Raw genomic sequence first — 27,453 nt, 5'->3', positions numbered from 1 at the left:
ATTATTTCTAAACATCTAGTATACTAAATATAGACCATAACGTGCCATCCAGACATATGTTTTAGATATTCTTGGACTTTAATTTATGAAGCTTGATCTATTTAAAGAATGGCTGGACAAGTGGTTAGGTTCTCCTCTACATCCTGCATACAAGACCAATATTTTTGTTTACATTTCTTTCGCAGCCAACCAGCCATTTGTGAGGAGCAGCGGGTTTATAATGAAAAATTGCTATAAATACATTCATATAAATTGTTTTTGCAAAATGCTGGTCTAGTTACCTGTTTAGTGATTTGGAACCAGCTTTAAGGTGTCACAAACCCTTTCCTTCAACTTTCAACTTGCAACATATTTAGATTTTATTAATAGATGTATAATTTCAAACCTAATAATTTCTAAACTAGGCTATGAGAACCAGCATAAATCATTTTAGAAGCATGATCCAGTCCGTTAATCAAGTAATTTGTTTATATAGAGAATGCAAGGAGTAACCGGATCATGGTTCTTGGATCAAACAATAGTGAAAAGGGGTTGATCCAAAAACATTATAAATACTGGTCAAAAGACTTCAGAATTTATTTTATTTCTTGTATCTTTTTCTTATCATCTTCAATCTTCTTGACTTATACAATCTAACAGGAAAGTTAACTAACTTACATTTATATCAACTTAAATTTATATCACATAACACAAACAAATAAGAAATGAAGTACACATCTATCTTAGCTATTGCTGCTACTTTAATCAACACATCTGTTGCGTATTATGTTCCAGGTCAACCATACTCAACTTTGACGCCAACTGCTACTTATTCTGGTGCTTCAACTGATTACACTCAAAGTTTCGGTATCCAAATTTTAACTTTAACATCTGCTTCAGCCACTGCTGCTGCCAAAAGAGATGTTAACCAAATAGATGATGGTCAAATCCAAGCTCAAACTACTTCATCTGCCCAAGTCATCAATCAAATTGGTGATGGTCAAATCCAACATCAAACCACCGCCTCCGCTGCTCAAGTTATTAATCAAATAGGAGATGGTCAAATCCAACATCAAACTACTGCTTCTGCTGCTCAAGTTATTAACCAAATCGGTGACGGTCAAATCCAACATCAAACCACCACCACTGCCTCTGTTGTCAATCAAATTGGTGATGGTCAAATTCAACACCAAACCACATTAACTACTTCTACTATTACTGGTGCTTCTCAAATTACTGATGGTCAAGTTCAAGCTCCAACTGCTTCTTCTGAAGCTATCACTGATGGTTTACCAGAAGCCTGTCTTACTCCAAACTCTTTAGCTATGACCTTAAATGGATCTATCTTAACTGATTCTCATGGTAGAGTTGGTTCTATTGTTGCTAACAGACAATTCCAATTCGATGGTCCACCACCACAAGCCGGTGCTATTTACGCTGCTGGTTGGTCTGTTACTTCTGATGGTTTCTTAGCTTTAGGTGATTCAGATGTCTTTTACCAATGTTTATCAGGTGATTTCTACAACTTATATGATGAAAATGTTGCTGCTCAATGTGAACCAGTTAAATTAAGCGTCATTGATTTAGTTGCTTGTTAAATATAAACATCATCATTATCATCATCATCATCAAAAGTACACTAGATAAGGGATATATTATCTCCTTAGTTTCCATTTCTTCTTCCACGATACTTTTCTTTCGTTTCGTTACATTATAGTTCACTAAAATTTTTTTACTATATAGGCTTGGGTTTCACAACAATAAAATATTTAAATTTGTTAAAAAATTTGCACTAAAATTTGTAGTAATTTATTACTGTTCGCTTCATTTCTACAAATCTCTGCGAATATTCTCATACATAAACAAAACTTGTATATGAAATGTCTTCTAACTATTATAAAAAGGGCAAATACATAATCCATATGATTTCATAGTCATCATCATTAATTTTTTTTTAAATCATTATCTTTTTAAGAATCCTTTTTGTTTCATGGGACTTCTATTACTTGTCATTGTATAAGCTACACTTGAAAATGCAGTATCTTCCGCCACAGTTTGACTAGTGGAGTTATCAATACCTGCTGGAGATTCATTACCATAATGTAAGGTAACCGAACTGAAATTTGCAAATGGATCATTTGAATCCATAACTTTTGTTTTATTGGTCGATGTGGTTGTGGATGCTTTGGCAGCGTTTCCATTTGAAGTTGAGTTAGAGTTTAAAGTGGTTGAATCTTCTTCATTATCAATTATTTTTTCATATTTCTTTGATGAAGTAGATGATGAATTCTTCGTTAAGACTGGAATCATAGGAGGCTGTTGGTTTCTTAATAATGCCCACTGAGTATTCTTAAAGAAAATATGATTTTTAATTTCTGAAGCTCCAGTTTTTGATCCTAAACGTTTAACTTCATCTTTAATCAACAACTTTTTAATCAAACTTTTACAATTTGATGATGTTAATGATGAATCGTTAAATTTAACATCTTTCTTTAAAATATTGGCAAATGTCTTTTTTCTATCGGCCCCTTTAAATGGAGTAGTACCATAAATCATTTCATAAATAAATATACCTAAAGTCCACCAATCAACCGCACTAGTATGACCTTTACCTCTTATAACTTCTGGAGCAATATATTCTTCAGTTCCCACAAATGAATTGGTTCTGAATCCATCAATACATGCCTTAGTATCGATAGTAGGACCATTATGATTGGTATTATGATTAGGATTTATACTACTTAAAGTATGGTTTGAAGATTTATTAAATGAAATAGTTGGATTTTTAGTACTTTCACTTTGTTTTGATAAATCAAAATCACTTAACATAATATGACCTGATTGATGTAATAAGATATTTTCAGGTTTTAAATCACGATAAATAAATCCCATTAAATGTAAATATTCCAAAGCAGCCGTAACTTCTGCAGCATAAAATTTTGCATCATCTTCTGAAATTGATTTGGTTTCTCTTGTTTGTAAAGCTCGGAAAAATTCTCCTCCCATACAATATTCCATACAAAGATAAAGATAATCATTTGATTGAAATGAATGATATAAAGTAACGATGAAGGGATGATTTGACGTAGCCAAGATTTCTTGTTCTGCCAATGCACGTTTAATTTTATTTCTTTCAATCATTTCCTTCTTTGAAAGAATTTTCATGGCATATAATTTATTTGATAATTTTTCTTTAACAAGATAAACCTTACCTACATCCCCCTTACCTAATAATTTAATCTTTTCAAAACATTCAGGTCCAACTTGAGCATCAACAATCTTTGTAGAGGCAGTTGAATACATTCTTTCTTGAGTATAAGTTCTTGGCCTATTACCTTGGAAATTATTTAATTCACCAATATGTTTATTTAAATCAAATTCTTCTTCCTTGCTAGCTTTTAATTGATCATTACCTGATAATTTACCTGGTTCAGGAGAAGATTTTCCTGAATCACTCAATAGACGATGAACTAATGGAGCTGACGCGACTCTTCTTAAAGTTCTCAGGAAAGATGATGTACTATTTGATGATGATGATGCAACAATACTGGTGGAAGTATTGGATTGATCAAGAATCTTAGGTTCTTTTTGAGGAGATGGAGTTTCTAAATCAAGAGCTTTACTTACCACGAGCGGAATTTTAGGGATGCCAACCTCATTACCACTCAAATCTTCTGATTGTCGATCTTCATCTTCTTCATGATGACTATCTGATACGGGAGTTAATTTTGGAGTTGAGATGGGTGATTCTTCAACTTTATGGTGAGCTTTTGAAGGAGGCTTTAAAATCCCGGAATCAGTTAACGAAAAGACAGAATCATTATGCCTTAACGATATAGAAACATCACCATGAGTAGTTATAGATTCATCATTGACTTGTAAATGATGATGTTGATTATTTGAAGTTTGATGAGGAGGTAAACCTTGATATGCAAAATATAAATTTGAATTCACGACTGGTGATTCTTTTGATGATGTAGTATTAGAACTATTATTGGTATTTTTACTGGAACTAGCCGTGGTTCCTAATTGAGTAGATGACGCTGATGTTTCAATAGGGTTAGTTTGATTCTTCTTCAGAGATTCACAACTAACATGTTCAAGTATAGTTTGATTTGAGATTGAATTTGAATGAATATGTGACTTTGTAGGAGGGGATGAAACTGATCTTTTTCTACCTACGGGAGATTTCTTAGGTGATGATTGTAAATGATTATTATTGTCTGACAGTTCAAGGATATAATCTGTAACATCATCATAATCCAGATCAGATCTTGGAGTAGTTAAGAATGATGATTCACTTTGCTTTATAGGTGTAGTATTAGTTGAATTAACCGTCGAAGTGGAAGATAATTTAAAAAGGCCTTTAAATTTCATGAAATTAGTAGCATCTTGAATTAATGATGGTGAATGAGAAGTTGATCCATGTATTGATTTATGTTGATCTTCATTAGTACCAGTCAATGAATTGAATGATAATAATTTTGATATTGATATTGATCTTGATCTATTTCTTGATAGAGGTCTACTTGGAGTTCCAGATTCAGAAGTATCAGATCTTATCATAGCAGGAGGATGTAAAGTCAGTTGATGATTCAATGATTCCAGATTATTGAACTGACGATCTGAAGTAGATGAAGATCCTTCTTGAAGAGTTGGTTCAGTCACGTCATTGCTAACAGAGGGAGGTATGATTGCAGTTGCTGAATTTGAATGATTAGCATGAAATAGTACCATGATTTGAAATGAATGATATTAGGTATGGAGAAAGTAGATTGAGTTAAGTGGGAAAAAAGCGAGATGAAAAGGGAATGGCAATCAGTAAGAGATAATGAACATAAATCAGACGATAGAATATGATGAATAAAACTAAATGAATAGGTTATGAATAAGTAATAAAGGGGGAATGATGGTTAAACCAAGATGAAACTCGTTAAGGTAAAGGTGTCAAACGATGCTTATAAAAAGTCTGGAACGATAAAGGGGGCTGAATGTCTTTAGAATGGGGGATGAGATGAAGTAGCACTAGTATACTATACTTCACTAGCCAGCGTAGATTTGATGGATGGATGGATGTGATGTGATGTTGATGATAGAAAGTTACTGAAGCAAAGCCTTAATAGTGTTGCTGTAAATCTTTCTTTGGGGTGAGAACCTCCTTTTATTTTTCTGGTGGGTGGTTGATTTGATTTTATGACAAACGAGACTAAATTTTGTGTGGTGTCTGTCTGTAAGATAATAAAATGCCAACAAAGATGGTAACTATTTACACAACACGTTTAAATGAATATGAATATAAAAACTAACTTATGATTGAACACAAGTTGTCTAACAATAATAACTTTAAGTTTTCTATAATGAACCCAAGAAAATTAAGAACAACAAGAGGAAAGCTAGAAGTTACCATTTCACTAGAAATTTCTTTTTCCTGTTAAGTACTGCGGTAGGGGTGTACGAAGGCTTATGATTCGTATATATTAAGCTATACAACAAAACTTAGGAATAGTTTACTTAGAGAAACTGCTATTGATAGTAGTTTGAGTTATCGTCAATTTAGACTAATGGAATGGCTGAATGAGTTCATATTTTCACTTATTAACTGTCTGTTAATAAGCATAATATTTATATAGTATGAGAATAGAGAGTAAGTGGGGTAAACCTAAGGTTAATTTCTACTTTCACATATACGATGAAGTGGTACGTATTCATATGGAATTCAGTTTAACCATTTAATTAAATGACTTATAATTTATTAAAATAAATATATGCATACATATTCTACATATGATTTCTATGATATGAGAATTGATCTAGTGAGATCAAACCTTTGATCTTGACCTTAAACTAGACCTTTGACTATAGTACAGTTGCTTTGATTTGAGTATTATCCTAACATAAATGAGGTGGTAATAAGAAATTAGGTATAGAATTCTTAATATAATAAATATGTTGACAATTCTTACAAACCATTTTACCATCAACTACTTGAGTTTCCAATAATAAAGTATGTAAATCCTTTAAGATAGCTTGATCATCTTCCATTATAGGATCTAAATCTTCTGGTTTGGTTGGTGGTAAACTATCATTACCTAAATCATGGGCAACTTTTAATATAGCATTCCAATCTAATCTTTCTAACATATGACATAAGAATTCAGGATTATATTCTTGTTCTTCTTGAGCTAATTGACATTCTTCATATTTTAAAGGAAAAGCATCTAATGAGGATTGACAGCCTTTAATAGGACATTTCACAAAGTTAGTAGTTAAGAATTTCATCGTTGATATTAACACCTTTTACTGTTTAATTCTATTAATCCATCATTATTTTCAATGCTCTTCTTCTAAAATTTTTAGTAACTAAAAAAAAACTTAAAAAAATCATCTCCAAAGAATCACGTGCTCAATCACGAGACAAATAAATTGGTAGCGCCGATAATTTTTCTTTTGACATTTGCACACGACTTTCAATTCTTTTGATCTCTCTCTCTCTCTCTCGTTGGGAAATTTAGTGGCAACAGTTGTATAATCAATTAGCCATAGTATCAAGTCATAACCCATCAATTCATCACATCATAACTTCCATCAACATCATATCCCGACCATGCCATTACAAAAGTTATCTGAAGAATTGTACAAAGCATTCGATCAAGGCGATTACACCCAATGTCAAAAGATCTTACCCCCAATTCGGATTGAATTAATTAAACATAACTTATTAGTACCATTATTAAATGATAATACCAATAAAAATAAGATTAATGATTTAAGAATCAGTCAAAGGATTCTTGAGATTGGTGTTTTAAGTTCATTATTATCTCATAACTATACCAATTTTGAAAATTATTTCTCTCAATTGAAACCATTTTATTTAAATAAGAAATTATATCATAAACATGAATTAAATACTGATACTACTAAGATTATATCGTTAAATCTTTTATATTTATTATCAAAGGGGTTGATTTCTAAATTCCATATTGAATTGGAAATCATTTATAATTCAAATCAATATAATATCGATCAAGATAAATATTTACAATTTCCTATCAATTTAGAACGAAATTTAATGGAAGGTAATTATATTAAGATTTGGAAATTATTAAATCAAACTACTAATTTACCATGTTTTGAATATGAACATTTCATAGATACTTTGATTCATGCTTTAAGATTTGAAATTTCAAAATCAATTGAAAAGACTTATAAATTCTTACCTATTAATAATTGTAAAAATTTATTATATTTCCCTCAAGAACAATCAGATAGTCAATTTGAAAAAGAATTATTAGAAGAATTCAATATAAATAATTGGAGATTTGAAAATGGTAATATTTACTTTGATCAAATAGAAGAAGATGAAGATTTAGATTTAGATTCAGGTAATGAACCAATAAAGGAAAATCCAATTATTAAAAATGTATTGAATTACTCAGAACAAATTGAATCCATCGTATAGATCTCATTATGTATTAATAAACAACATATATATATATATATACATACTGTCTTATTCTAAACTTGAGTAGAACCCTTTATAAGCAGCATCTAAATCATTTAAAAATAATTCCAGATCAGATTGATTTAATTCATCAACATCACCTAAATTATTCACTTTGATTAACCAATTAATTAATTTTGATTTCCCATCAAATTCCAATACTTTATGATTACTATTTTCAATTAAATCATTTAAATTTACAACTAAATCACTTAATAAAGGATGTAATTGATCTTTAGTTCGATAATTTAATTTAACGGCATCCATACAAGTAATGAAATTCCCTGTTATTTCAGCAATTAATCGAGCACTAGATGTACTATTACTAGTTGCATTAGTAGTATTTATTGATCCATCTCCACTTGAACTAGCAACTATGACTGGAGGTGGGATATGATGACTTGAACTTTCAACTTGTGTACTTAAATGTTCAATGGTTGCCGGTACACCTACAGTTAATCTATTTATGGCCTTTGAATTACTTGTCAAGTTGAATTTTATAGCAAACAATTTAAGAAAATTACTTAAATCAGAATGTAAAGTATCTGGTGTAAGATTACTTTTAAGTATTTCTTGTAATAATGATAATTTCTCATCATTATCTTTGAAAGATTTGACAATTATTTGGAATTGATTGATTAATCGATAACTTATATTGGTAAACACTTCTCTATCAGTGATGAAATCCTTTAAAAATGAATTTTCTAATAGTTCCAACGTAGGTATTATCAGATATATTTCTGCTAATGATTCATAGATATTCTTATGAGTTGATGTTTTTAATAATGATGATTTGGTGATTTCTTCATGATACTGTTCATGATTCTTACTGGTGGTATACGAAGTAGTTGCTGTGGGAGCATATGATAATGGAGACAGTGATGTACCTGACATTGTCCCTGTATGTTTGATTGATGTCTATATAATAGTTAAGACCTGTCTTTGATAGATCCCCATTTTTTATGTGGTGGAGATGTCGCAAAATTACAAACGACACAGCTACATACATACAATCTTATACGACATTATCCTGCATTTAGCTTCCCTCTCTCTATATACATTTGCTATGTTTCCCCAATTTTATCTATCTATCTATCTATATATTATAACCTAATTTAATCCAATCAATTTTACTATTCTTATAAGTCTTTGGAGGATCAATAAATTGTTGAAAGATATCCACCATTTCATTATAATTTGCAGCATGATATACTAAATTCGGTATATCGGGACCAAAATGTAAATTTGTTTGTTTACATTCATCTGTAATCCATTGTAATAAATAATCACTACTAATTCTATCGAAGGGACAAACTGTTAATGGAATTGAAAATTCTAAATCCTTAGCATTAATGATTTTAACTTTAAGATGGATTTCATATCGGATTGAGAAGAATTTCCCTCGAGTTGTGAATCCTTGAGTATGAGTTAAGGGAATTCCTGGTTCAATTTTACCATCTTTTATAAATGAATTAGTGAGGATAACTTTATTAACATTAAGTTTAATTCGTTGACCATTTTCATCAAATTCTTGATTTTCTTCTGCTTGTTGTTGAATATCTTCGGCATATTGGAATTTCCTTCCTCCTTTGGTTTCAACTTTATTAGCATATAATCGTAAATAATCATTATAATAAGGAAATTTACATTTAAATTGATAATTGAATCCCTCCGTGGTTATAGTATTATTTGGATTATGACCATCTTCACCAAATGTTTCACTGGTACTAAAGATCTTAGTTGATTTATTTGGTAATCCACCATCATAACATTCTAAAATTTCATGAATTTGTAAGGTTAATTTTGATAATTTTATATTTCGTTTTAAACTATTATTAAGATAATTAGTGATTAATTTAACATTTAATGTGAATGAATCTCTAGGCCCTAATGATGAAATGGGTAATGATGTTTCTACCCAAACTTGATGATCACTAGTACTTAGTGTTTGTAATACTGGTTTATTGAATTGACCATATAATGGTAAAGAATCATAAATGATGATAGGGATAGGGAATTGAAAAACATAATTGATTTCATTTTCAATGGAATCACCAATAGAAACTTTGATAACCAATCGATGAATAGTATAGGCATTATAATTGGGAAATACACCACTTGATATGATATCTTTTGGTAATGGGATTAAAATTGGTATATCCAATCCAATTATATCTTGATAAGTTTGAGCCATTGGAGGTCGATAAAGAGTAGGAATTTCATATATTTTATAATCACGACTGGCATCATTACTTCCTAATTTGGAAGGAACTCCAACTTTTTGAACTGTTCTTAATTCCAAACTTATATATCTTAATTTAAATGATTTACCTGGTAAAGTTGATCTAACTTCTAATTTAGTTTGAATTCGGGGTAGACTTCGTATTACACCGGGACAACCTCTTATCACACTTGATCCTATGGAGTCCAAATTCACCGCCACTGGCGATTGGACCTTAGGAGTGAACATGTTAGGAGTTTATCACGGTCTAACCTATGGACTGATGAAGGGGATGGAGGGTATTGATATTGGCTAGCTCTCTTACTTTGGGTTGCATCAAAGGAATCAGTGTTTTGAAATCTTTTGTTTATATTCCGGTATATGCAGGATGGATAAGTTTTGAACATAATACACGACGTTTGTTTTTAAATTAGTAGTACTGATTTACATAGTTAAGACCTTTTTAATGATTTACTATAGTTATAGATCTTCAACTTAAGTTGTACTTGGTGAAAAAGTCTTGATATAAGAATGGATGTGATACGTAGAATTACCAACAATTAACTGTTTAATAAGTAGTATTTCATCGTAATTATATAGAACTTATGCTAGTAATTAATTTGTTGGGAACGGATAAGATAAATATGTCACGTTACGATATAGACATAAGATCTACTCCGTAACGTAATTACTTCTTTTAATGTCTTCAGAACAGAATAACTTACTTTTACGTATTTACCACATCATATTCATAGAACTTAACTCTTATGGATTACGTGTAAACTTCTCCGATAATCTCTCCTCCACCTCCTCCTCCTCCTCTAAAGGCTTAAGTCGCTAAAAAAAAGATCGTAAGAGACATCAAAAATGACAAACACAAATTTTTATTTTTGACGAAACCGGAACGCCTAAAAAAATAAAATTTGTATTTAAAATTTTGGCGTCGCTGCTTGCAACAATCAAGAACAGCAAACTCCCATTTATCTTGCTTTATATGATCCCATACCGTTAACAATGGTTAGTGTACCCCATTTGCTATCTCGAAGATATACAAAGCTAGGCGCAGCCTTCGTCACCATACTAATATTGCTTGTGTTTGGTCTTTCCTTCATCTATACTGCCATATCCCCCACTAATGATTATCTTGCTAGTAGGATAACTACTGCTTCTCATCGATATAACTTCAATTCTAAAATAGAATTCTCTGATTCAAGATGGTCCAAGATCTATAACTATATCACAGGCTATAAAATCCCTTTGGATGAAGATCCTGCTTCTATAATGGATAAATTACAAAAATTAGATTCTTATGATAAAGTTGAATCATTTCCAATTGATTCAAGATTATTACATGATGTATTGGGTAAAGCCAATAATAAAATTAGTGATGATAAATCAATCTATAAATTGAAACAATTAAAGATCTTTACTGATCCTTATCAACATATTAAAGATATTCCTGAAAATTTTGAATTTGATTTACAAGATATTTGTCCTAGAATTGCTCATGATTATTTCTTTCAAATTTCAGATCAACAATTCTTAGATGCAGATTTCTCTTTATTCAATGAGGCATTAAAGGATACTCCTGATTATCTTAATATGATTTGGAAAGCGGAAAAGAAATTCAAATCAAAAGATATTCCAAATGAACATAAATGGTTAAGATTCGCCGGTTCTTCCGTATGGTTACCACAATATGAATGTCATTATATGGTTAGTAGAGTATTATATACTCCAACTGGTATTGCCAATAAATCATTTGTAAGTTTCCTTTATGTTCAATTGTTTGATAAACATTGGAATGAAATTAAAGGTTCAACCTTAACTTTACCTTATGAACAAAATACCATTAAAAATGTAATTAATACTGATGGTTCCTATACTTCAACTATCTTAAAGAGAACAATTGCATTCAGAAATGTAACTTATCCTTCAATCTTACCTATTCCAATTGATTATAAATTGAAAACTCCAAATGATAAATATTATTTTGGTCCAGAAGATCCAAGAATTCTTACTAGAAAGAATCCCTTAGGATTTGATGAACCAATCATTGTTTTCAACATGAAACTGAAAAACTTAGATATGAAACGCGTCATGCATCAATATTTACCATTCTCTAATAAATTAGATGTTCTTAAAAAGAGATCTCATCCATTTGCTAATATTGAGAAAAATTGGACACCATTCATTTCCAAAAATAGAGAAATCGATCAAGGTTTAGAATTAGGTAATTCCAAAATCAACTTTATATATTCAATCGGACCTTTAGAAATCTTAAGTTGTGAAATTGATACTGGTGTATGTGATTTCTTACAAAAATCAGATAAAAAAGATTATGATTACATCGGACCTATCAGAGGGGGAACTCAATTAGTTTCACTTCCCTTTGATGAATTAATCCCTGAACATATTAGAAAGACATTTGATTTCCCTCCTAATAGACAAGCTTATGTTGGTTGGGCCAGAGCTCATTTAAGCGATTGTGGATGTGGAGAATCAATGTACAGACCCAATTTAATCATTTTAATTGAAGATTATAATCCTGAAACTAAGAAATTTTATTATAAATTAAGTGATATATCAGACTATTTTGATTTTGATGCTTTGATTCCTGCTTGGGTAACACCAAAATTAGATGAAGATGGGAAATTAATTCCACAATCTGTTAATGATAATAAAAATTTATGTGATGGTAGAAATGTTCTTATTCCAAATTCAATTGCTTATTGGGATATTCATTCCATTATTAAAAATGGATTATTATATAATAAAGTTTATTTCAGTCATATTCCAACCGATGAACATCTTAATGCCGTTGAAGCTTCTAAACAACAACAACAGCAACAAGAATCAGAACAAAAACAAAAGCAGCAACAACAACAGCAAGAAGAAAAATTACAACAGCAACAAAAAGAAAATGCTCAAGAGCAGAAATTAGAACAACAAAAGGAACAGCAACAGCAAAAGCAACAAGAAAAGAAGGAACAGGAACAGGAAGAACAAAAACAACATCAAGTGCCTGTTAAGCGTGAAGATGTAAAGAAACATCCAGTGACTTTCAACGATTACATGGGTGTCACTTTATCTGCTGCTGATAATGATGTTAGTATTATTCATATTCATGGATTATTAAATTATATTCTTACAATCCCATCTATATTTAATGAAAAGAATATCATTAATGCTGATGATAAATTCCGATTAAGAGGCTATGATCTTAATAATAGATGTGCTATTCGTGCTTCCGAAGAATATTGTCAAAGATATGGAAAGGCAAATTATAGTAGATTGGAAGCCGATAAAGCGGTCAAAGAGAAACAAGTTGAAAATAAACCAACGGAAGATAAACCAGTCGAACAACAACAAGAAGCTCAAGGTAAACCATTAGAAGATAAACCACATCATGATCCTCCAAAGCAAAATAGTCCAATCGATGATACCAAAAAAGACATTGTCAAAGATAAAGATGCTTAATTACAAACAAGCACCCCCCATATTATTAAACACTCATATATATTGTACACTTAGATAAATAAATAATTAATTAAATAAACATTGTATTTATAATATTCCCGGAATAATCGCCCATTTTAATTTAAATTCATCACCGAATTTAAGTTTATACCATTTATAATTATCAATTGAACTTATAGATAAATTGATTACAACGAATATCCAAGCTAAGATGAAATTGAGTTGATTGAACCAACAAACTTGATTAAATCCATGCTTAAGACTGAATATCAATATCACGGTGTAGATTAATATTTCATCTAAATAATGTTGTGAGGATACCCAGTGAAATTTATGGGGTATACTGTATTTCTTTAAGGTTGATAAATGATAATGACTTGAAAATTGATCTATGGATAATAGTGTGAACGATATAAGTAATACAATGTCCACCAAGGTCAATGATTGAAATATAGATGACGTGTAATCTTTATAGAGGGATAAATTTGTAAAACAATTGATGGAAATTAATACATAATGAGCTAAACCAACGAAGTAATGACTGAAATTCATAGTTGATTTACTGGTGAATTTCGTGATAGTATAGCTTTCAATAACTCTTCTGAGAGACTGTATCCACATTATATAATGAATCAATTTAATATTCTTGAACGTGACCAAATCATTATGAACAACATCCACATAAGTTGGGAACAATTGAATTGACAGACATAACACTAAGAATACCACATAATAATGAGTGAACCATGATTTTGGAACCGTGAGAGTAACGGCTTGATCGACTATCGATTTAAGAAACGTTGTCTTGGTGGTTGAATCGTTGATAGCTTTGTTGCTTATGCTTTTCCCATGTAATAACAAGTTATTCAATGGTTTGTAGAACTTTACTAAAATGATGTTTGAGATTATGAAAATGTAACCAACAGCAACAATGTAATTCTGTCGTTCGACCCCAGTCACATCTACAACCCAATGTTCTGTCATGGTTATATATGTGGTCAATGGTGACAATAAATTAGAGCTGAAAACAATTTTGGATCAATTTTTTTTGACTGCTAATTTTCGCTTGTGATACTTTTTTTTACAACAACCGTATATTCATAATAGTCTAAATTACAAGCTATTAAAATAAATAAAGCCAATAAAAAGAAATTAATAAACTTCCTGAGAATCCATTAACTCAATCTCCTCAGGAACTTCTCCACCTGCTGGAGCTTCTCCTTCTCCTCCTCCCACTGTAACAGGTATACCTCTATTATCTTTAATCCACATGATGAACATAATCCCAATGAGGAGAAAGAACTTAATATACTCACCCCAGACCATCGTTAATATAGTTGATTTCAAATTAAAATATTCAAATAATTTCGTTTTGAATATGTCTGATTGAACCTTTTCTTCAGGAAGTATCATTGTACCCATATAAGATACTATTAACCTTTTCATATCTTCAATACTTGGATTTACTTCTTTGATGGCATGGAGACCTAAAACCACAATTAGAAGAGTAGGGAGAGCAAATGCACACATTAGACAGACCATACTAAGTTTCAAGTTTTTCAACAACAGTTGTTGTTTATAGCTATGTAAATTGCCAAATTTTTTAAAATAGGCTTTTATAATGAGTGAAATCCAGATCAAGGGGAAGATGGTTAAGATAAATGAAAGGAATGATTTCAAATTATCAATAAACATAATAGAAGTTGCAGTAACTCCATAATTATTATGAAATGGACTTAAATCAAGTAATTGAATAGAACAGAAACTCTCCCAAAGTATTAATACTAAGTTGGTAATAACAAGAATTTCAGGTATCATTTTATTTTTGATAATGTCAATGATGGTGATCGATGGAAACAGTTGAAAAACTCCATAACCGGCAAAAAACTGGGTTGTATAATAAAAAATTGCAACTCCAAATCCTTTATAACCCATAAACAACAATAAAGCGAATACATTTGCTCGATTGAGTTGCCATTTGTTCAATATATATAATATAATTAGAAGACCCAATTGCAAAGCTGTGAACAATGCTGATATGTCTTCGATTATAATTTTAGAAATAAATGAAACAGAATCAAAGCTTAGTAATTTATCACCATCCCGTTTAAATCTCTTAACGTAATAAAACAAAGATACAAGTATTATCACACTTAAGGGGAATGCAAACTTAGCTTGAGTTTGAAGGATGTATCCCCAATTGCTTAAATTCCCAAATGAATTGTGAAAATTGAATTTGATATCCTTATAGATTTTTAAATCGTGAGCTGGGAGCATATAAACACAATAATAACCAGAATTATGTACTGTCATATTAAATTTAGATTCACCTGTTGATTCATCCTTAATGAGGAATCCATTGAAATAGTCAACATCGATAATTTCCTTTGGTTGCAAGTTAAATATTGATGTTAAGGGATCGATCAAACTCAGATGTAAAGATTGTCTATCATTCTTGTATGATTGTTTATATTCATCTACCGTAGGCAAAGTCTGAAACTTATCAAGATCAGTATACTTAAAGATCAATATAGGAAACTCTTGTGAGATATTACCGGTTTTACTGATAATTTCAATGAATGCAGTTTGATCATTTCCTATATCTTGATTATTAACAAGACCACAAGCAGCACCGGTAAAACTTTTCGGTGCAAGCCATAGGAACAACATCTGTATCACCACGAGTACATTAATCAATACCGTTGCGGCCGCTGATGCAAATGAAGCCATTGAGGTCTATACAGTTGATAATAAGAGATCATGTTAGTTGTGGGGCTATATATCTCTTGATCATGTCGTATTTCGGCTTTTGTTTTGTCGTGGTAAAATGTTGCGACATCGGATTTTTAACTTATCATTCCGGAGCAGATATAGACACTTATGTAGATGATTGAAGTTTTAGAAGTCAATGATTTATAGGTGGTTTGATTTACAAGAGTTACTACAACACTGTAATGAATATAAAGGGGTTTAGAAGCAGGGATGTCATATGTTATTCTTCATTAAATGTAAAAGGTTAATCAGTAAAAGGTATACGCCGGCTAGACAAGAGGGTAAACTGTTGTGTGAATGAATAGTAATGTCATTTTTATCTATACCAACTACTTTACTTTAAATTTGCAACGTATTGCTAAAGGAATAATTGTTGCAATGTGTCATGAAAGTCACTTCTTCCCAATTAGGAAATTTCCCGCCTGCCGCTCCCTCGCTCCTCCAATTCGTCAACGGTTTACTTATCACCCAACTACTTATATATTATCTGTTTAAAAGACTACTGACCATACTATTACACTTCTATATAGTTTGTTGATATCATAACCAAATACAACGAAACTAACTTTGCATTGTCAGACCAAATTGAAACAACTGTATAATCAATGATCAAATAGCATTACCTCATCTCATCTCTTATCATAAATATGTTTCACATCAATTGGTCTAATCTAAGTAAATCTCGGTAGAACTAACCATATCTTGATTGATCTCTTATTTCATACAAATACCACATCTTCAACTCATATATCATAAACAACTTTCCCTTCTCTCTACTATTTCTAACCAGTATTATTGTTATCAATTCGTATATATAAGTTGAGTCATCGGGCCTGTTATTTACGCTTTGTGGAGTGAATCGCGGTCACAAGTACCCGGAACTTCTAGGCTTAAGTACGACCTCGGGGTGTGACCTCATACTAACCACCGAACCCCGTAACTCGCTCTGACTCACTAAAAAAAGAATGCGACAAAATTTACAGAAATGAGCGGGAAAATCGTCCAACAGTCATAGAAGATTTAAACTTTATATAAGACAAATAAATTTTTCAAGAAATTTTGAAAAGTTCTGATTTTTCAATATTCAATAACTTAATACCAACAACTACTCTTTTTGTTTATAGACTTATAGCTTGTGCTAGTCAAATCCTTTTGCCCCCTTATTCACATTAAATCATAGAGAACAAAGACATAAAAGATTCAGATAAGAAAATGTGTGGTATCTTTGCAGCTTATAGACAACCAGAGGTTGAACAATTTAAATCAAAAGCATTACAATATTCGAAAAGAATCAGACATAGAGGTCCAGATTGGTCTGGTAACGTTACCCAAAACTCCACCATCTTATGTCATGAAAGATTAGCCATTGTTGGTTTAGATTCAGGTGCTCAACCAATCACTTCTCCAGATGAAAACTACACTTTAGCCGTTAACGGTGAAATCTATAACCATATTCATTTAAGAGATCAATTCAAATCTTATGGTTTTAAATCATTGAGTGATTGTGAACCTATCATCCCATTAGTTGAAAAATATGGTATTGATGCTCCAAAATATTTAGATGGTATGTTTGCTTGGGTATGTTATGATGCTAAAGCTGATAGAATCATTGCTGCTAGAGATCCAATCGGTATCACCACTTTATATTACGGTAAATCATCCAAATCTCCTAAAACCAGATATTTCGCTTCTGAATTGAAATGTTTAATCGATGAATGTGATGAAATTATTGCTTTCCCTCCAGGTCATGTTTATGATTCAAACACTGATGAAATCACAAGATATTTCGATCCAACTTGGTGGGATGCTTCCAAGATTCCTCAAAAGAGAGTCGATTATAAAGAAGTAAGAGAAACCTTGGAATTAGCTGTCAGAAAGAGATTAATGGCAGAAGTCCCATACGGTGTTTTATTATCAGGTGGTTTAGATTCTTCATTAATTGCTGCTATTGCTGCTAGAGAAACCAAAAAAGCCGCTGCTTCTATTACTTCAGAAGGTATTGATGCTAATAAAGAATTATCCGGTGTTGATGATAAAGGTTCTTTACATGCCAGTGGTTGGAACAGATTACATTCATTTGCTGTTGGTTTACCAGGTGCTCCAGATTTAATTGCTGCTGAAAAAGTTGCTCATTTCATTGGTACTATTCATCATTCTCATACTTTCACTATTGAAGAAGGTATTGATGCTTTAGATGATGTTATTTATCATTTAGAAACTTATGATGTCACTACCATTAGAGCTTCAACTCCAATGTATTTATTATCCAGAAAAATTAAAGCTCAAGGGGTTAAAATGGTTTTATCAGGTGAAGGTTCTGATGAAATCTTTGGTGGTTATTTATATTTTGCTAATGCACCAAGTTCAAAAGAATTCCATCAAGAATGTGTTCAAAGAGTTAAAAACTTACATTATGCTGATTGTCTTAGAGCTAATAAATCAACTATGGCTTGGGGTTTAGAAGCTAGAGTTCCATTCTTAGATAAACAATTCTTAGAAGTTTGTATGAACATTAATGCTGAAGATAAATTAATTGATCAAAAGGCCGGTAAGATTGAAAAATACATTTTAAGAAAAGCTTTTGATACCAGTGATGATCCAACTGCTGAACCATATTTACCATCTGAAATCTTGTGGAGACAAAAGGAACAATTCTCTGATGGTGTTGGTTATTCATGGATTGATGGATTAAAAGATTATGCTGAACAAGCCATTAGTGATGAACAATTTGCTAATCCAAAACCAGAATGGGGATCTGATATTCCAACTACCAAAGAAGCTTATTGGTATAGATTAAAATTCGATTCTGTTTTTGAAAACTCTAAAATCGCTGCTACAACCGTTATGAGATGGATTCCAAAAGCCGAATGGGGTTGTCATGAAGATCCTTCCGGTAGATATGCTGCTACTCATGATCATAAAGTTGATCAAGTTTAAACTAAACTAAACTTTATTTATTTATAATTAATTTTAATTTATTTTGAAATAAAAAATTTTGTTGTACATATAAAAAAAATCAAACTTTATAAAAACTTTGTAGAAATTTCTTAGGATAAAAATTTTTCAATTTCATCTTTATCTCTATTATACCAATTTTGATTAATTTTAATATCATCCAATACCAATTTTAATGATCTTTCAAACCCATGAATATCCTTCCCTTTAAAGAAATTTTCAATTTTATTATAAATTTCAGTCTTATTATAATTTCCTAAAGTGAATCTTATAAATCTATCCAATACCACCATATTGGTTGACATTAATTTATATAATTGATCATAATTAGTTAAAAAGAAATCCAAGAATGATTCTTTAGTTAAGGAGTTTTTCGATAATGGAATACCTAAATAATGACTATCCATGATTGGGATAATTTCTGGTTTTAAGAAATTAGCGATTAATTTAGTGGATAATTCCTTATTATTAATATGACCTAAAGCATTTAAGGCCACTTCTCTTGAATCTAAAGAAGTTGGATTAGTGATTTCTTTAAAGATAAGATTGAATTGATCTTCATTGAACTTAGTTGAATGGGCGATAGTAGAGAAAACAAATGATCTTAATGATGGATCAATCTCACCAGTTGTAGTCCATTGTTCAAATAATTCAAGAGCAAAGGCTTCAACTTTTGGAATTGATAATAATCCAGCATGAGATAAAATATCCGATCTTAATTTAACAGTTAAGAAATCTTCTTTCGTTTCTGAACCGAAATCAGAAATCAATTGTTCAGCCTTAGTTTCATATACTGATCTCACAAAGGAAGTTAATTTTGTTGATAAGGGTGACAGTTCATCATTAGTGAAGACCGTCAACAACTTATTTAAATTCTTACCTAATTCCAACCACACGGAATAATCATCACCTAATTGATGTTTGATAGATTTAATTAATTTCAAAAGACTAACAGTAGAGTTATTACCAGCAATGGATGTAGCGGTTGAATCAGCAATTAACCCCACTTTATCTCTAACACTTAATTCAGAGTAGAAAGGTAAGATATTCTTTTCTAAGATTTCGTTCGAATAATTAACACGATAAACACCAGTAGTATCTTTATTTAATTTAAAGAATTCAGACACTAAGGGGAAATTATCAATGATTAAAGTTTCTGATTCGAATGAATCAATGATATTAGATGTATCGACATCTTTACCACTGGCGATACTTAATGGAATCCACCATTTAGTTTCATTTTCAGCGGGAGTGACATCACCACCATTTAAGAATCTTGATTGTTTTAAAACTAAATCGTTGGAAGTTGAAGTTGAGACGTCAATGATTGGGTATCCGATTTTTTTAATCCATTCATTCATAATTTGATCGATTTGTTTATTGGAGACTTGACCAATTGCATTCCATAAATCATGAGAAGTGGCATTATCATATTTATGAGTATTAAGATATAAGGCTACCCCTTTTAAGAAAAGATCTTTACCTAAATAATTTGAAATCATAAGGATAGTCGAAGCCCCCTTTAAGTAAGAAATAGCATCGAAAACTTGATCAATATCTAACGCATCAATGACTGGAACTTCAATAGGATGAGAGTTTCTTAATCCATCCAAAGTTAAAGCTTGTTGTAAAGATTCCGATACAAAACCACTGAAAATATCCCATTCTGGGAATAAATAATCAACAGCACTATAACCTACCCAAGTAGCAAACCCTTCATTAAGCCATAATTCATCCCACCATTTCATAGTAACTAAATTACCAAACCATTGATGAGCTAATTCATGAGCCACGACATAGGCGACTTTTTGTTTATAGGATGGATCTGATTTTGTTTCGGAATATAATAAAGCAGTTGATCTATAAGTGATTAAACCCCAATTTTCCATAGCGTTATGACTGAAAGAATGAACGGCAATTAAATCTAATTTAGGTAATGGATATTTAATTTCGAAAATCTTGGAGAAATAATCCACAATTTTGGGAGTGATTTCAGAAGCTAATTTGGCATTTTCAAGATGATCACCTCCTTTTGTGGTATAGATTCTACATGGTAATGGTTTGTTATCATGATAAATGTCTTCAGTGAATGATTCGATATATTCGAATTCACCCACAGCCCAAGCTAAAAGATAAGTTGACATGATTGGAGTTAATTCAAATGTATAGATTTCATTACCAGTAGTAGAATGTTTAGTGATTGATTCAACTGGAGTATTACCTAATGCAATCCAAGATTTATCGGGGATTTCAATTTCAACTTTAAAAGTTGATTTTAATAATGGTTCATCAAAACAAGGGAAACATCTTCTTGCATCAGTAGCTTCAAATTGAGTTGATAACATGAATTTTTCTTCTCCATTTTCAACATAACTTGATTTATAAAAACCTGCCATATTAGTTTGAACAATCCCATCATAATTCAAAGTTACTTTCAAGGATGAATCAGGAGATGATTTTAGAAGTTGATTGAATTTAACAATAAAGAATTCCTTTTGTTTGAATTCTTGTAATGATTCGATATCAATGATAGTTACGGTTTCACCATTGACGAGTTCAACCTTGATATTTTCCTTTGAAATGATTAAATCTCGATAATTCAAGTGTAATTCATCAGTATCTTCGACAATCTTTAAATCAATCTCGACTTTTCCCTTGAATTTTTCATCCTTAATATCAATATCAGAAATGGATAAATGATAATGATAAGGACTTAAAGCAGTAGGCAATGCCTCATAATAAGGTTTCTTCGTAACGGTACTCATCCTTACTCGATAATCTTGTAAAGAAAGGAAAGGTATATCGAAAACTGTTGATACCAATTAAATAAAATAATAAATCTCACCAGTTATATATATGGCTCCTGGCTCCCCCATACTTTCAAGAAATTTTACTCTTTTTTTTTTCACGGCTCGCTCTTTTCGTCCAATCCTCATAAAATTTTGTAACGGAACGGCATACTTAAAAAAGAGAACAAAATGATTCTTTTGTGATGAATGAACCATCTGACTGAATGGATATAAATTATTATTATCGTAAACATGGTTGGTGATAGTGTCAGGAGTTGAAGGATATATGGAATGGGAAGTATTTGAAACTTATACGATTAGGTGAATAATTATGGATATCACGGAGTCTATTTATCAGATCCGATCTGACCAATTCCAATTGAACTAGTGGTATATCTGAATTATACCAAAAGTCAATTGACTTGGTTGCAAATTATAAACAATAATCATGAACTATTAGATAAACCCAAAGCCTTCATTGTTTGTAATTATAACTAGAGTTAAGTGTATAATTTAACTCAATTAGGATTACACAAGGAAAATCAGTCACATGACTGGATAAATGTCTCCAAATTGGGAGTATCCGTTAGCGACATTGACTGTGTCGTATTATGATATAATCATCTCCTCCTTTAAGGTTATCAATCCAAATTAGAGTAGAACACTTGAAGATTATACTGTAAAATAGTAAGAGAAAAGAGTAAGATATGTAATAATTTAAATAATATTGTACAATTGAGGACAATAAGTTATATATATATATAAATAATTTTTCACTGATTGAAATAACTCTATTAGATGATGATGGGGTAAGAGAAAGGGTAAGGGTAAGATCAGTCATTGGGGCCATTTGACTCCGTAATCTCCACAATTGACTCCTTTCCAAGGAGTTATCATATTCAGTAATTGACCCACAGTTACCCACGATCGTCGATTAAACATTTTATAGTAAAAATAATTAGATTATAGAGATAACTTAATTACATCACATTACTTTTATCTGTTCTTTAATCAACTTGTTTGTGCCAATTGTTTAAAAGGCTCTCACAGGGAAAACATCCATGCATCGAGAATTAATAAAATTCACATCCTTACCGCCAATTGCGGTGTTTTATCTGAATTGGGAACAGGGTGAGGAGACAGCATTCAATGACGGTCAATCAATCATTTTAAAGGAAAAGGCAGCAGCAACAACCTTCAATTCAACTGTTTTGATATCATCCACTTAGACAATCTTATCAGAATCTATCTAGACGAATCACATAACTGATTTACCAGTGATATCCAACTTTCTCAGGTTCGTTATCTTACTTTTTTTTATTCCTTTTAATCGCTTCTACTGTTATCAAAGAACATCAGCGTATTAATCACTCTAGCTCCAATCAACGAATCAATTCATTACTTGAATCATCAAACTCATGGTGCTTTCTTATCGAATATATACTCAGCTCATCAGTGTTTTTCTATTTTTGTTTACCATTGTTAATGCAACTGCTAGTGCTGATGATGAATCAGAATCAAACCCTGATTTAGACCCTAATCCGTCGAATCCAAATTCAAATCCTCAAATTGATATTAATTTAACTTTAGATGATGCTATTTCAGCAAGTCCAAATACAAATTTCAATGTTCAAGGGGCAAGTTGTAATTTAGTTAAAAAAATCTCCAATTCAAGATCAGATGCTTATATTAGTTTATACGTTGATTCAATCTCTGTTCTTGATCAATCAGTTCTTGCTACGTTGAAATTCCCCATCTTGATCTTTAAATATACTGATATTAAGAATTTCACCAATTTACCCATTTATTCAGAATATCTGACCTTATATAAATCAGATAAAGCTCAATTATATCAAGATTTAATTGATTTCGAAGCCAATAAATTCATCTTAAAACCAAGTGGAAATGGTAATACTGAATTCAATGAACATGATATTTATAATGATTATATAACGTTAGATAACAAGACTCCTGAAGAAGAAAAGAAAGATGGTGAACCCGATAATTTCGATCATATTGATATTTATTTCCCCATTGAAAGATCAGGATTATATTGTATTTATATTGCTCCTCCTATTGATAAATCAATCACTGATATGTCTGTCCCCATTCAATTCCAAAATTCTTATGGTTACTTAAGTTATGTGTTTTATTTGGTTTATACTCAAACCAAATATATCATATTAATAAGTTGTGTAATGTTTGGATATTTATTAAATTATATTTTACAATTTAAAATCGATAGTCAATTTAATAATATGAATTCAATCTCATTAATTTCAAGAGTTTTAATCTTTTATACTTTATTACCCTTCATATTTTTAAATTTCCTTAAATTATTAACTTATTATTTACAAAATAGTTTTTCCAATTATTATATTTTAAATTGGTTAGCAAATTTCACAGTGTTTTTAGATCAAGCTTATCAAATTGTGATTAGATTCTTTATATTATTATTTTCTATGGGGTATGGAGTAATTTATTATCATAATGGTAATTCCAAAAATTATAGAATGATGCCTGAAAAGGCCATTTCAAAAGCTTTCACCATGCTTATAATTAATCTTGTTTTATTAGCATTATTTACATTCATCGATGTAAATTCATTTGTTTCAAGTCCTTATAAATTCCAACAACCTTCATCTGTTGGTAAAGGATCGAATAATTATAAATTCATTGCGGTTTTCCATTCCATTTTATCATTTGTGGTTGGTATTTACCCCTTTGCATGGGTTATATTATCTGTGATTAATTATTTTAAAACTAAAAAGATCATTAGTAAATTCCCGATTAATTCTACTGCGAATTCAAATACATCTGAAAAAATCATGACAGCATTTAAACGTTCAATCTTAGTGATATTTATTTTACCTTTAGTAGCGGGACTTTTAACAGGATTTTATTTAGTATATTCAATTGTTAAATCAATTCCATTACCTTCAAATCCCAATGATAAGATTGAAATGGAAAATTATCAAACTCAATTAATTGAAGCTTCATTATCGAATTCATCTAATCTTTTATTTATAATTTGGTCTCAAACTTTAGAGTACTTTTTAATGATTGGATTAATGTATGCAATTTGGATTAGAGATAATACTGGTATAATCTTAGATCCTAATGCCAATGATCCAATTGAATATGCTGATGCATCACAATATGATATCACAGATGATGAAGAGGAGGATGATGAAGATGATGATGACGAAGAAGATGATGAAGATGATTTTGAAACTGCCGTTGACGGTGATGCTGTGGAACAAGAGTTGATTCCACAAAGGAACTAGATTTTGCTTTTTATATTATTGTAATTTTTGTCTTTGTTTTAGTTTTAGTTTGTATTTCGTTACTTTTACGTGTTTATGTGTTTTACCCCATATAATTTATTACCCCATACCTCAATATACTTTTCCAATAGAATAGTACGTTTATTAACTATTTAATTATTTACCTATATTTTTTATTTTTTATAATACATACAGAGGTTATCATCACATTACATTACAAACATAATAATATATATACACCTATAACTTAATTTCGACGTTTACCATTATTTTTATTTTTGAAACCTCTATTACCATTATTACTGAATCTTCTTCTATTACCATGGAATTTGCTATTACTTAAACTTTTATCAACAAGACCAATTTCACGAGCTAAGGCAGTACCTGGTTCAACTCCGAATTTTTCAACTCTGATTAAATCTTTACGAGCTGCTTCAGCAGCTTGTTCATCCCCGAATTTCTCAGCTCTAGCGATTTTCTTGTTTAATAATTCAATACTTAATTGTTTTCTTTCTTCAGCAGTTAAGATCTTAACTTCTTCCTTTGGAGCCGGTTGGATGACAGTTAAAGTAGCATCATCTTCAGCAGCACCTTCAGCAGTTTCAACAGTGGCATCGACAGCTGGCTCCGCAGCGGTTTCTTCAGTGGTTTCAGCTACTGGTTCTTCAATTGATTCTTCAACCACAGTTGCTTCTGGGGCAGATTGGGAATCATCAAAGTCAACTAATCTTTGCACTAATTCGGCCTTTTTCCCATCAATGGATAAGTTCTTTTCCTTTAACAAGTCTTTTAATTGTGCTACTGTGTTTGAATTGTAATCAGTCATGATGTGTGTGTGTGTATACTATGATGATTGATAATTGTTGATATTTGTTGATAGATATTTTACTATGCTTACTTTTTTTTAGAGTTTGAGTTTTAAGTTTGGAATATGAAAAATCGACAAAATTTGAGTTGTGGTGCGTGGTCACAAAGATATTTAAAATCGCCCCAAAAAAATTGTCTTAACTGTATTTGTATTCATAACAGATTTACGAATAACTATGTACTGTGGATTTACAATGATCGAATTGATGTAATTGATGTATATATGAAACACTATGATGAGGAGAGGATGAATAAATAATGAAAAGACGCGATAACCAGTAACATAGCCCAATGTAATGTAATGAAGAAGCAACTATATAGTTAACTTTATATCCAACAAAATCAACAATATCAACATGGCTAAATTAATTATAATCAATATGATAATAAATAATCTTGTAGCAGGAAAGTAATTCCGGATTAATAAGAATTGAACTTGGAAATATCTTATTAATCCAAATATACATCCTAAGATCCCCAACACAATACATAGGGTTGATATCGGTTTAGCTAAGGATTGATATACTTTATTAGCTTTATCACCAATATCGTATTCTTCCCCGGTGGTTTCATCTATCACTTTATTATTTGATTTCATATCTAATCGATAGATTTGAAGAAATCCAATGGAGAATGTAACCAAGGTCATGGCTGTTCTGATCCAACTTAGAAATGTTCGTTCATTAGCCATCTATAAATTGAGTTAGTAAAATGTTAACCAAAATGGTTTCATTGATTATCAAGTACTTACATGATCTCTTGCAACTGATCCTTTATTTTCAAGAATCATATTGAATATGAATAACTCTCGTATAGTTAACCATACATTGTGCCAAGAATTATCCACTATAAGTCTGTTGGGAGGTGAAGGTTGTACTGGTCGTGGTGATTGACCAATTGATTGTTGTGATAATGATTGAGTTGATTTCTCTGATTTGGGATGAGCATCATCAGGCTTTCGTACGATCCCATTACTACTCTTCTCCTTCTCCTCTTTTATTCGTTTTAATCGATCAATTGATTGACTTCGACTTCGTACTTTACTTATACCGTGGTCTTCATCAGTACTGATATCCTGAATATGATTCATCAATGATGATTCCCCATCTTGATTAATTGGTTGCATCTGTATGGAATGATTTACTTTTTAGTATGGGTGGCCTTTGTTTAGAAACTGTGGCTCTCTTCCCTTTCGGGCGTTAAAATAATTTTCTCTTTTTTGGGGTTCAGTATCAAGAAATGACTTTTTGGAGGGCCGCTCTCTCTCTCTCTCTCTCTCTCTCTTCATTGTACTATTTAACTACGGATGTTCTACAGTTATAGCGGCTACTGTTTATACCATAAACTTAGGAATATACATTAAGAATAGAATAGACTTGAATGGTCCTTATAAGAAATAGGTAATACTCACTTTTACTCTTTCTTATACAAATGGTTCAAAAAAGGACATATTGATTAGCTTATACTAAGTTAGTAATTATTTGACCTAAATATATCATGTAAATGTAAGTAATCAAAAAATCCGAAACTACTACGTCGAAACCGAAACCGAAACAAGAATAAATAAAGAAGAAGAAGAAGAAGAAGAAGAAGAAGAAGAAG

General features: G+C 31.1%; 14 protein-coding genes across 14 annotated transcripts; 5 read left to right on the top strand and 9 right to left on the bottom strand. All coding sequences in view use genetic code 12, as the record gives it.

Moving 5' to 3' along the window:
* Window positions 1-584: 584 nt before the first annotated feature.
* On the top strand, window positions 585-1,755 carry PIR1 (beta-1,3-glucan linked protein). The gene has a single exon (XM_064904123.1). The coding sequence runs from the start codon at window positions 705-707 to the stop codon at window positions 1,575-1,577; it is 873 nt and encodes a 290-aa protein (XP_064760497.1). The 5' UTR covers window positions 585-704; the 3' UTR covers window positions 1,578-1,755.
* Window positions 1,756-1,941: 186 nt separating this feature from the next.
* DFJ63DRAFT_289654 (serine/threonine protein kinase) lies at window positions 1,942-4,545 on the bottom strand (the record flags this gene model as incomplete). The annotated part of the gene is made up of 1 exon (XM_064905244.1): window positions 1,942-4,545. The coding sequence occupies one exon, from the start codon at window positions 4,543-4,545 to the stop codon at window positions 1,942-1,944; it is 2,604 nt and encodes an 867-aa protein (XP_064760496.1).
* Window positions 4,546-5,868: 1,323 nt separating this feature from the next.
* DFJ63DRAFT_314919 (RNA methylation protein) lies at window positions 5,869-6,258 on the bottom strand (the record flags this gene model as incomplete). The annotated part of the gene is made up of 1 exon (XM_064906454.1): window positions 5,869-6,258. The coding sequence occupies one exon, from the start codon at window positions 6,256-6,258 to the stop codon at window positions 5,869-5,871; it is 390 nt and encodes a 129-aa protein (XP_064760495.1).
* A 162-nt stretch (window positions 6,259-6,420) lies between these two features.
* On the top strand, window positions 6,421-7,463 carry DFJ63DRAFT_216619 (proteasome regulatory particle lid subunit). Its single transcript, XM_064904122.1, has one exon. It carries the CDS (start codon window positions 6,584-6,586, stop codon window positions 7,436-7,438), a length of 855 nt encoding a protein of 284 aa, XP_064760494.1. The 5' UTR covers window positions 6,421-6,583; the 3' UTR covers window positions 7,439-7,463.
* Window positions 7,464-7,489: 26 nt separating this feature from the next.
* VPS28 (ESCRT-I subunit protein) lies at window positions 7,490-8,374 on the bottom strand (the record flags this gene model as incomplete). Its single annotated transcript, XM_064906453.1, has 1 exon — window positions 7,490-8,374. One exon carries the CDS (start codon window positions 8,372-8,374, stop codon window positions 7,490-7,492), a length of 885 nt encoding a protein of 294 aa, XP_064760493.1.
* Window positions 8,375-8,475: 101 nt separating this feature from the next.
* Window positions 8,476-10,333, bottom strand: DFJ63DRAFT_216667 (uncharacterized protein). The gene has a single exon (XM_064904125.1). The coding sequence runs from the start codon at window positions 9,948-9,950 to the stop codon at window positions 8,577-8,579; it is 1,374 nt and encodes a 457-aa protein (XP_064760492.1). The 5' UTR covers window positions 9,951-10,333; the 3' UTR covers window positions 8,476-8,576.
* On the top strand, window positions 10,333-13,224 carry BMT7 (Bmt7p). Its single transcript, XM_064904121.1, has one exon. The coding sequence runs from the start codon at window positions 10,716-10,718 to the stop codon at window positions 13,179-13,181; it is 2,466 nt and encodes an 821-aa protein (XP_064760491.1). The 5' UTR covers window positions 10,333-10,715; the 3' UTR covers window positions 13,182-13,224.
* DFG10 (putative polyprenol reductase) lies at window positions 13,225-14,249 on the bottom strand. The gene has a single exon (XM_064904120.1). It carries the CDS (start codon window positions 14,163-14,165, stop codon window positions 13,269-13,271), a length of 897 nt encoding a protein of 298 aa, XP_064760490.1. The 5' UTR covers window positions 14,166-14,249; the 3' UTR covers window positions 13,225-13,268.
* Window positions 14,250-16,081, bottom strand: DFJ63DRAFT_216670 (uncharacterized protein). The gene has a single exon (XM_064904126.1). It carries the CDS (start codon window positions 15,909-15,911, stop codon window positions 14,334-14,336), a length of 1,578 nt encoding a protein of 525 aa, XP_064760489.1. The 5' UTR covers window positions 15,912-16,081; the 3' UTR covers window positions 14,250-14,333.
* Window positions 16,082-16,806: 725 nt separating this feature from the next.
* On the top strand, window positions 16,807-18,945 carry ASN1 (asparagine synthase (glutamine-hydrolyzing) 2). The gene has a single exon (XM_064904119.1). It carries the CDS (start codon window positions 17,166-17,168, stop codon window positions 18,888-18,890), a length of 1,725 nt encoding a protein of 574 aa, XP_064760488.1. The 5' UTR covers window positions 16,807-17,165; the 3' UTR covers window positions 18,891-18,945.
* Window positions 18,946-21,978, bottom strand: DFJ63DRAFT_216629 (M1 family metallopeptidase). Its single transcript, XM_064904124.1, has one exon. It carries the CDS (start codon window positions 21,671-21,673, stop codon window positions 19,001-19,003), a length of 2,673 nt encoding a protein of 890 aa, XP_064760487.1. The 5' UTR covers window positions 21,674-21,978; the 3' UTR covers window positions 18,946-19,000.
* Window positions 21,979-22,831: 853 nt separating this feature from the next.
* Window positions 22,832-25,453, top strand: DFJ63DRAFT_216851 (uncharacterized protein). Its single transcript, XM_064904128.1, has one exon. The coding sequence runs from the start codon at window positions 23,116-23,118 to the stop codon at window positions 24,982-24,984; it is 1,869 nt and encodes a 622-aa protein (XP_064760486.1). The 5' UTR covers window positions 22,832-23,115; the 3' UTR covers window positions 24,985-25,453.
* On the bottom strand, window positions 25,108-26,200 carry DFJ63DRAFT_216682 (uncharacterized protein). Its single transcript, XM_064904127.1, has one exon. It carries the CDS (start codon window positions 25,808-25,810, stop codon window positions 25,232-25,234), a length of 579 nt encoding a protein of 192 aa, XP_064760485.1. The 5' UTR covers window positions 25,811-26,200; the 3' UTR covers window positions 25,108-25,231.
* Window positions 26,165-26,542, bottom strand: DFJ63DRAFT_320505 (uncharacterized protein; the record flags this gene model as incomplete). The annotated part of the gene is made up of 1 exon (XM_064907198.1): window positions 26,165-26,542. One exon carries the CDS (start codon window positions 26,540-26,542, stop codon window positions 26,165-26,167), a length of 378 nt encoding a protein of 125 aa, XP_064760484.1.
* Window positions 26,543-27,453: the final 911 nt, after the last annotated feature.

This window comes from Scheffersomyces coipomensis (genome assembly GCF_036884675.1).
Source record: "Scheffersomyces coipomensis strain NRRL Y-17651 chromosome Unknown DFJ63scaffold_6, whole genome shotgun sequence".
NCBI lineage: Eukaryota > Fungi > Ascomycota > Pichiomycetes > Serinales > Debaryomycetaceae > Scheffersomyces > Scheffersomyces coipomensis.
The sequence above is the reverse complement of the archived record's forward strand: the minus strand, read 5'-3'. Positions and strand labels throughout refer to the sequence as shown.